This window comes from Alosa alosa, chromosome 15, assembly GCF_017589495.1.
Source record: "Alosa alosa isolate M-15738 ecotype Scorff River chromosome 15, AALO_Geno_1.1, whole genome shotgun sequence".
NCBI classification, from domain to species: Eukaryota; Metazoa; Chordata; class Actinopteri; order Clupeiformes; family Clupeidae; genus Alosa; species Alosa alosa.
Window position 1 is genome coordinate 9,008,010 of NC_063203.1, and position 10,021 is coordinate 9,018,030.

The 10,021-nt window shown below is 44.4% G+C and overlaps 1 protein-coding gene across 1 annotated transcript; it reads right to left on the reverse strand.

Moving 5' to 3' along the window:
* Positions 1 to 275: 275 nt before the first annotated feature.
* On the reverse strand, positions 276 to 9,747 carry abhd15a (abhydrolase domain containing 15a). Its single transcript, XM_048265512.1, has 3 exons — positions 8,577 to 9,747; positions 5,401 to 5,753; positions 276 to 1,756 (listed from the first exon to the last, which is right to left on the reverse strand). The coding sequence occupies exons 1-3, from the start codon at positions 9,123 to 9,125 to the stop codon at positions 1,189 to 1,191; spliced, it is 1,470 nt and encodes a 489-aa protein (XP_048121469.1). The 5' UTR covers positions 9,126 to 9,747; the 3' UTR covers positions 276 to 1,188.
* Between the last annotated feature and the right edge of the window lie 274 nt (positions 9,748 to 10,021).

Sequence of the window (10,021 nt, forward strand, 5' to 3'; positions counted from 1 at the left end):
CCCTCTGACGCAGTCATAGCTCAAGAAGACAGTCTGTCTGCCCAAGAGATGTTGTGCATGTTATGTTTACATTCACTGATAACATCTCATTTGAGCTTAAAAAAAATTTGCTCTTTTGTACAAATAAACACACGAGTCATAAACATGACTGAGTTGAGTCATAAGATGTACAGAAAGGAAAGAAAGAGAGAGAGAGAGAAAGAGAGAGAGAGGTGGAATATATTTGTATGTTCCATCTCTTCGGACACTCATATAATAAATATAAAAGACACTAATTAACTTACCATATATTTTATTAATTTTCCCCCCACTGAACTCCAAGATAATATACTGACAATTTATACTGACATACAACATTGGAAAACACACAAAAAGGGGTAGCAAGTCCAGAGGAGCTTGTGATCTCTGTTATAAACAAACCAGGGCTTGAATTACAAGATCTTGAAAACCCACTAACTAGTTCCGCCCTGCTCTCCAAAAGACCATCACGTCATGTCGATTTTTCCAGAGAGTCCTCTGCCATCCCACAGAAATGCCAGATGTTCAGACACCTTGTCTATGTGATCTTCATGCTCAGTTTTCCAGTGGGGATACAGAACAGACTTCTAATGTTCACCAATGTGCAAACCCAATTTTGTCGAGCTGGACAAAAAATCTTCAATAAATCCCAATATAAAAGCACCCTGCGTGTGTCCTTAATCTGATCCATCAGTAAATGGATACTTCTTATGATGAGTAAGCGTTTAACAGGCTGGAATTCAGAAACACTTGGATAAATATGACATGAAAAAACACTGCTACAATTTGGCAACCTCATGTGAAAAATGCCATTTAACAAGACCAATAATAAGTGCACCTTGTGAAAATACTTCCTGATAAAGTGGTTTGGAGATGAGGACACAGTTCATGAAACAACATCTAAACAGTAGCTGTAATTGTTCCCACATGTTTGTTTTGTAGTTGTAATTTGAAAGCTCAGCAGTGAAAGATCATCATGACTGTTGGTATAACAAAGCTGTCTGAATACATCCACCAGCCAAAACTGAACAGACAAACAAACCCTGACTCATCACACCGTGAATCTACACTGGTACCACTTCTAAGCCTTCAGTCACATGACCCCGTGTCCTCCCACTCCTGTATTAGTCCAAGGCAGTGTGCCCCACTGAGTCGTGGTTCGCTCCGCCATCATCTGGTGTAGGACCTCTGCCAGCTGTAGATGGCGTGGATGTTGTGCGAACAGATGGGCACCTTCTTGCAGGTGCTGACCGTCCGGTGGCGCAACGCCTTGCCGCTGCCGCTGAGCCCCCGGCGGCGGGCCGCGTGCTTTGCCCGCTCCTCGGCCGCGAAGAAGTCACTGGTGGCCCGCAGGAAGTCCAGCAGCGCCTGGTGGCTCCAGACGTTGGCGTCCACAGCACCCTCTACGGGCACGGAGGAGAAGCCGCAGTGGCCACCCTGGGCGGTCAGAAGCAGGAAGAAGTGCGGGTTGCTCTCGAACAGCTCCAGGGGGAGGGAAGACTCGGGCTCACCGCGCACCGGGTCGTCCTGGCTGCACACGCACAGTACCGGGATGGCCACCTCGTCCACGTCACGCAGAGGGTCGTTGCGCTCCCAGTAGGCGTCCCAGCCGCCGCCGGTGTCCAGCGGAGAGGCCTTTGGGCCGGGCCGGCAGAATAGAACCTCCTCCATGGTCCTGAGGGAGGAGCTGGAGAAGAGGGCATCTGTCTGCACCGTGTCCCCCAGCACCGTCCGGTACCTACATTAGGGTGAGGTAAACAGAACACACACACACACACACACACACACGCACACCCGCACGCGTGCACACACACACGCACACGTGCCGACACACAAAAAACACAAAACTTGTTACAAACAGTGGCAGGTAGGGCAGTGTGCTCTTGCTGGTTTGAAAACCAAAATCAGTGAGATCACACTGCTTCCCTGAAATTGTCAACAACATTGAACAATCCGCAGTCTCCATGGAGACAGGACTGCATTGCAACTCTTGTAAGGTGTTCGGGTCTGTGGGACCCGTTTTCAATGTTTGCTAAAAGAAAAATTATGCTATTTATCATTTTTTTCAAACTCAGACTCATTGGCACTTGCACCTGTTCTCACAAAAAACTAAATTCATAAATGTGATCTCACAGAGGTAAATGGCAAGTAAATGAACCATAAATGATATCTATATCATCGGTAATTGAGCTACAGTAAAGTAAACATCTAAGCTGCATTGATTTAAAAGCCTAATAATGTGGTGGGTCCACCAGACCTGGGAATATTGGCTGAGTAACAAAAATATGAACACCTTACAAGGGTTAATTTCCCTTGCAGGTAAGCCATGAGAAGTGTCATCATACCCCTGGCACATTAACTCCCAAGAACAGCTGCTGAATTACCCTCGCTTGCCTGCAGACGTCTCTGCCAACACCACACTGACTAATCAGATACATTTCCAGATGGAGAGCATACATGTGAATTAACCCTCAAAAGCCTCAAGCCAAATCCTAGTCCCAGAGAGGAGACACAATAAAGACTAATGCTGCATATTCCACCCACCCATTGGGTCAGATGCTAAATTGGGACAGATGGGAATAATAATATAACTAGAGAATGTAATTCCTGGGAATTAGGAGTGCATGAAAATGGAAAAATGGCTGCTGAATAAAATATTGTTGAATATTGTTTAAAATCTAATCCAAGTAAAAAGATGGAGGTCAGATAGAGAAAAAAGTTTGGTGGGGATGACAACTGACAGTTGGAATAGTTGAACATTTAAAAAGTTGGATAGTTTAAATAGTGAAATTATTTAATAGGGAATTATTGTATTCAGGACTTATTTTGAAGTTGAAGTTGAGGACAGAGGGAACAGTTGGCGGGAGTTGTAGTTGATGACAACTGACCGTTAGAATGGCTGAACAGTTAAATAGTTGGATAGTGAAAATGGTTAGGTTATTTAATAGGGAATTATTGTAGTGAGTACTTTTATTTTGAAACAGTTGTGGGCAGAGGAAACAGTTGGCGGGAGTCATAGTTGATGACAACTGACTGTTTGAAAGGCTGCACAGTTAAATAGTTGGATAGTTAAACGGTACCTCATTTATGAAAATCGGACATATGGGTCAAAAGTTACATGCACACACCTTCATATACACAGACAGCCCAGCCCAGCCCATTAGACAGTGCCAGATGGCTTAGAACTCTGCCAGGTGCAAGCTTAAACAATTAGAGCTGTGATGTCATAATCGAAATTAGAATCCTGAACATTCCACGATTCATTTCAATGGGGCCGAAAAACGCAGAAAAACGGGAATAACAAGAAAACGACAAGGGCGAGTGAGACGAAAGTAACAAGCTCCCTACACCGGTTCGGGCCTGAATTTTTGGAGTTGGAACCGCGCCGATAGCTCAAACGGTCTGGGAGCAGTAGTCGGTACAAAAAGTGGGTGAAAATTAATAATAAATAAAGTAAACTTAAGAAGAACAATAGTGCCCACAGCATGGGTCTTGCTGGATAAAACCCACTAACTAGAGAATGTAATTCCAGGGAATTACGAGTGCATGAAAATGGCTGCTGAATGAAATATTGTTGAATATTGTCTAAAATATAATCTAAGTAAAAAGATGGAGGTCAGATAGAGAAAAAAGCTGTTGAGTAGTTTAAATAGTTAAATTATTTTATAGCGAATTATTGTATTGAGGACTTATTTTGAAGTTGAAGTTGAGGACAGAGGAAACAGTTGGCAGGAGTTGTAGTTGATGACGACTGACAGTTGGAATGGCTGAACAGTTAAATAGTTGGATAATGAAAATGGTTAGGTTATTTAATAGGGAATTATTGTAGTGAGTACTGTTATTTTGAAACAGTTGTGGGCAGAGGAAACAGTTGGCGGGAGTCATAGTTGATGACAACTGACAGTTTGAAAGGCTGAACAGTTAAATAGTTGGATAGTTAAAATGGTTACATTTTTTAATATAGAATTATTGTAGTGATGACTTTTATTTTGAAACAGTTGTGGGCAGAGGAAACAGTTGAAAGAAGTCAGAGTTGACAACTGACTGTTGCTAGAGTAGTTATGGTGGTTGCTATGCTGGTTGCTAGGTTAATGATGTTGGTTGCTAGGTTTTAACTGTGAATATGGTTGGAATTATTGTAGTGAGGAGTTTTATTTTGACAGTTGTGGGCAGAGGAAACAGTTGACGGGAGTCAAAGTTGATGACAACTGACTGTTGTTAGAGTAGTAGAGTAGTATGGTGGTTGCTATGCTGGTTGCTAGGTTTTAACTGTGAATGTGGTTGCTAGGCTGTTGCTAGGGTACTTGAAGTCGTTGCTAGGTTGTTGCTAGGGTGTCCATGGTGGCTACTATCAGAAATAAAGGAGTTACTACAGTGGTTTGCTAGTATAATCATATTGGTTGCTATGGAAACTGACATAGATGCTTAATTTCAATGGTTGCTAAATTGGTTGCTAGGTAGGTGGTGGTTTAATATAGTAGGCTAGAGGCTTAGTTGATGATAACTGACAGTTGGAATAGTTGAACAGTTAAATAGTTTAAATGGTTAAATTGTTTAATATAGAATTATTGTAGTGAGGACTTTTATTTTGAAACAGTTGTGGGCAGAGGAAGCTGTTGAACAGGATCTGTAGTCTTAATAGAGCCATATTGAATACTTAAAGCCTGAGACAGACAGTTGCTGGAGGTGATCGGAACACTTGGCATAGGATTCTAAGTGCCCTACTGTGATGTCATAATCGCCAATGTTAATAGTTTAAAAAGTATAAAAGTTACAAAGTTGAAAAATACATAGCTGAAGTCACCTAAGTAAGACCTACGCAACGCAGTTTGAATGAAGTTTCTATGTTAAACGGTTGTAGCCGCATTAAACGCACAAAAAGCGTCAGCGGAATAATAATAACATATAATAAGAATAAATCGGATAACAGTAGAGTGCATTTTCATGCACTCTAATAAGAAGAAATCGGATAACAGTAGATTGCATTTTCATGCACTCTAACTAATGAAATTGACAATGAACAGTTCCAATGTTCAATACCTACAGATACTGTATTTCTGTACCAATCCCATATTTATCTACAGAATATGATACATGTTCAGGTACGGATAAGATAAGGATTGATGTTAATTCCACTTCACCTCCATCCCCCACCTGATGTTTTGCCCAGCTGACATCTCAGTCCCACCGAGGAGGCGAGGTGAAGAACAAATGTATCATGCATTGAATTGACAATGTAATCACTGGAGATACCAATGTGACAGAAACAGAGATGGACAAAAACAGAGAATGGGAGTCTGTCTTCACATTCACTGTGAAATGACCACCAAGTCCTAATGCAGGTTCAGATCTGGTTCTCTCAGAGTCCTGCAGAGTACCCACCTGCTGAGCCACATCTTCTGGTAGAGCAGCAGGGCCCAGTGGAAGGGCCAGGCGGGGCCGCTCTCAAACCAGCTCTGGCAGCGGAAGACGGGCGAGAGGCAGGCGGCCGCCGTCACGTAGCTGGATGAGCCGCACTCGCCCAAGTAGGAGAGGAGCAGACCCGAGCCGGTGCTCTCGCTCACCGCGTACAGCCTGCCTGCCGGCTGCCGGTACCGAATGTAGCGCACGGCCTCGCGCAGGTCTGACGGGTCGCCGAACTGCTGCAGCTTGACGGTGCCGAGTGGCGTGCCGTTCTGGCCGCGTCGGTTGAACACCACGGGCAGGTAGCCGTGCGTCAGGGCCCCCTCACAGAGCTGCGGACACACAGAGACACACAGAGAGAGGGGGAGGGAGTGTGTGAGGAGGAGAGGGACAGAAAGCAGTACCATGACATTGGCATTCTTACACACAGACACACAGACACACACACACACACACACACACACACACACACACACACATGCAAACAAAACTCTACAACATATAAATGCACAAAGCTGTACAAGCTACAGAAACGATGTCTCTCCTTGCCAGGCTGAGGCTGAGAGCTGCTGCCATAATAAAAATGCCCGTCACTTGCTGACATGCGCCAGCCATGTTCTACACAACAACATGTCGAATACTTCCACAGTGGCAGTGCCGGGTCAGCACTCTGAACTTGCTAAATAAGTGCAGAGTGCTGGCCCCTGGCTCTCCCCAGTAGTTTTCCTCTCCTCTCGGCACGGCGCTGGCGTCGGGCCGCCGTGGAATTCTGTCACCGAAGGTCGAGACACATGGAGAACAGCAGCCCAGCTCCCGGACACCACATTCCTCACGCGTCCGCTAAACCCCCGCACACATTTCTGACCAGCCTCCCAGTTCAGACGCCCAGGGGGGTCATGGCCAAGAGCAGAAGTCCGACGACAAGCCCGTCAGAACCGATTACCTGTGTGTGCCATGGGCCAACTCAGACATCCATGCATTTCTGCACATCACAGCAGACAGGGCAATTACCGTTTGGCATTACTATGAGGTTAACAGGTGTTTGAGAACATAAACCCTTTTCTTAAATGAAACAATTCAATGGCTTTTTTTCCCACAGTAAATTCCTTCAAGCTACACTCAAGGACAGCAGAGGTAATAGACCTGCCCATGATCTCCGTCTCGGAGCCAGCTTATCTTTGCACAGCGATAAGATCAGATTGAAGGTGCTGGGCTAACAAAGCACCTCACACATAGCCCATTACTGCTCCCCCTTAACTTAACTATTTTTGTGGAAAAAAAACAAAAAGATGCATTTTTTTTAGACATTTTGGCAAACTTTTTTTGTTTTCCTGTTCGTGTGGCACATAGCAACAACCTGCCCTGTGTCGGGGGAACACAGCTGTTATTTACTGTTGCAATGAGACACTTTCATGACGTGGGTGACCATGTTGCGCCCTCTCCCCTATGCGCCATTATCGCTGGGTAATACACATGCCTCTGCAACATATGAGACTCCAAGTGTGTCTCGTGCGTCAGGGAATGGGGGCGTGCAGGGTGCTAGGTGGGGGTGGGGGGGTTTAGCCCAAGGCTGAAAGGAATCCAACTCACAGGGCCGGCCTGTTGAGGGCGGGGGACCCAGCTGTGTACTGTATGTATTGCCCAATAGGTTTTGAGGAGGAATGCAATGAAACTAGTGTTTTTTAAAAAGAGAACCAAACCCGTGGAAACAGGTATTAACCCGGGTGCTTGTTGACAGGTTTACTGTGAATGCAGCAACTGAGAACAGCTCCATTTAAGCCTGATTTGCCTTCATTAGTCCTCCTTCCTATATGACATCCTATATCCTCAGTTCAATAAGCTGCTCAGCTCAGCTGTCTTACTGCATGTGTAGAGGGGATGCTATGTTCTGCACAACAGCCATAAAGAGCTTCATAAATCATATTTATCTCTGCATATTCATCTGAGGTCTTTCTTCTTTGATGCCACTATATACTAACACTGCTTTGTTTCTCTATAATGTGTGTGAAGTGCAGTGTCAGAGTCACACCATCCAACCACTACTATAGAAATGGTGGTATTATTTCTGAAAGAGTCAAGCTGACATTACATTCAAAATTAATGACACTGTGCATTGGAAACCATGCATGCGTTTGAAAATGTCAAACACGCCAGACTTGTGTTAGTTTACAAACACCTGTGATATGGGGATGCAGTCCTGCCAATGCAGCACTTTGTGTGCATTTATGAGTGCTTAGTGATTAAATTAAATATGAGCTTCTCAAGATACAAAAGAAACACTCGTCATCACTATGGCACTTTACTTTATGCTCTTACAGTGGCATAACTCTTACCTAATTGATTTGGTAGATGTGGCAGAAAAACAGCACACTGTACTGGACACTACATAAGAGGTTTTAAAAAGTAAAGTAAGGTAAAGTTAAGGCATCTAGTTGAGTAGAGCCATTTTAATTGGGATGACTCCTTGAAGTGCCTGTGTGACAGCTACTCCCACTGTGCACATGTATATTTATATTACGGCTGTGACTGATGAAAGAGAAAGACAACGGATGATGTTTGGTTCAGAATCTGTCTCCCCTTGTCCAACATAATTTTCAAGCAGACATCCACCAATTAAAAAATGCCTGAGAGGGAACATCGAGTTGAGTCTGTCTACACTGAGGTCTGTCCAGAGATGGCCAAATGTAGACAACATTCTTGCAACAAACTCAGAAGAGGCAGCAAAAGACCACAAGGGGAGAAAAAAAAAAGTTCATACTTTGACGTAAACCCCTAAATAGAGGACCATCAAACAGCCTCGGCCAATGTCCTCACGTATCTCATCATCAAGTCAAAGCAAAGAGAGGCATACAGACAGTCTGTTTTTATAACAACACAAAGCCTCTGTGAAATACTGGACTGGCTGTATCTTTGGAGTACTTACATCATCCCAATACATTAGTTATCATAATCCGTATAATCAGTGAACTCTTCTTACAGAATGCAACAATATCAGCTAAAAGTAATAAATTAAAAGCAGTCATTAAGTAAGCACAATACAGTAGGCCAAAGTGCCCCCTCCCAGCTAATTGTTATTCCCACAATTTAGAAATTACCAAGAATAAGGTTGCTTGTTACCAGACTTCAGAGAAATTTGATTTTAATAATCACCTTACCTTCAACACATTCCTGGTAATTTTACCAAAAGAATTTGGTATGATGAGAAGGATGGGGCTAGTTGAATTGCTGGATGTCCGCCTCCTCTTGTGAATGGAGGTTGAGGCCGCCACAGCCCAGTCCAATGCTACTATACCGTCGTCGCTCAGCTGAAGATGGTCCCGAACAAAGTGAACAGGGCAATCGTAAGGCCAGCAGATGCCGAAAATGCTTTGCAGCAAAGGGCTTGCCCGCCAGTTCCATGTTGGGCATGGCCGTAATTTGCAGAAAGTTACGCAGTGTTTCAGAAGGTAGTTGGCCAACGCGGACGGCTTGCATATTAGTGCGACGGTAGGGCTTTCACCTGGTGATCCGTCCACACTTTGACCTGCTCCGACATCGCGGCTGGGGATACACCTTTCCAAGACTTTCTCCCTCCATTCTCGGCGTGCATTTACTAGTCCTTGGACCCCCGATGATGGCTGGCTCGATATTCCAAAATATTTTGAGGCTGGCCAGATTGCAGCCACTATAAGAAGGATAAACACAGCACCAAACCATTCCAGCATTTGCACGGTTTACAAGGCTACAACGCAGACAAATTACAAACCATGGATTTCTGGCTTTGGCGTGACCAAACGAGGGAACGATTCTGAACATACGGACGAATTACTTCTCGGGTTCATTTTCCTCACGGAGACCAACTCATGCGCAACTACGCATGGTAACGGATATATGAATGGGCATTCACCTCTTGCCGATACATTCCAACCTCCCAAGTTATTAGCGTCTGATATTTGAAGTTTCAGATTCCTCCTATGCCATGCAATTATCTGAGTTTATCGTACAACGTGCTGTTAGATCGAGCGTGAACAGTTTCACGGATGAAATGACATTTCACACAAGAAGATCCCCTCAATTACATCCTAAGTATTTTCAAAAGAGAGCGCTCCCAACGGTTCTCCTTAGCGCGTCTCCCTGACTTATGCAATCCATGCGCTCTCTCGAACAGCCTTTTTAAAGGTAACGTGCAGTGTCCCAGACGATTACCTTTAAAAACACGTCGCACTCTGTGCCCATTCACTAGGAAAAAGGCTGTAGCCAGACTGAGCTATGGCTCCCAAAAGCTGGTCTGACTGACTGTGCACGAAACAAAAGAGGTAGGAGGAAGAGCGCGTGTAGAATCTCCAGCTGAAGGGAAGCCACTGAGAGAGACGTCAGGAGGAGTGAACCAGAAACGGCGGCGCACGCTGCCTGCCTGTGCCAAGTGAATAAATAAATTAAAGCTTAAATTGACACATTTGACATTAATGTGCATCTGCCTGTCTTGTGATATTGCCAGGATAACGTGTCTTTCTACCTGAGATTACATTTGGCTCCAGATATTTTCATAAACATAAATGGCTGCACTGTACAAAACATAGCCTACTACATGTTTTGAAGAAATCAGATGGATAGCCCAGAT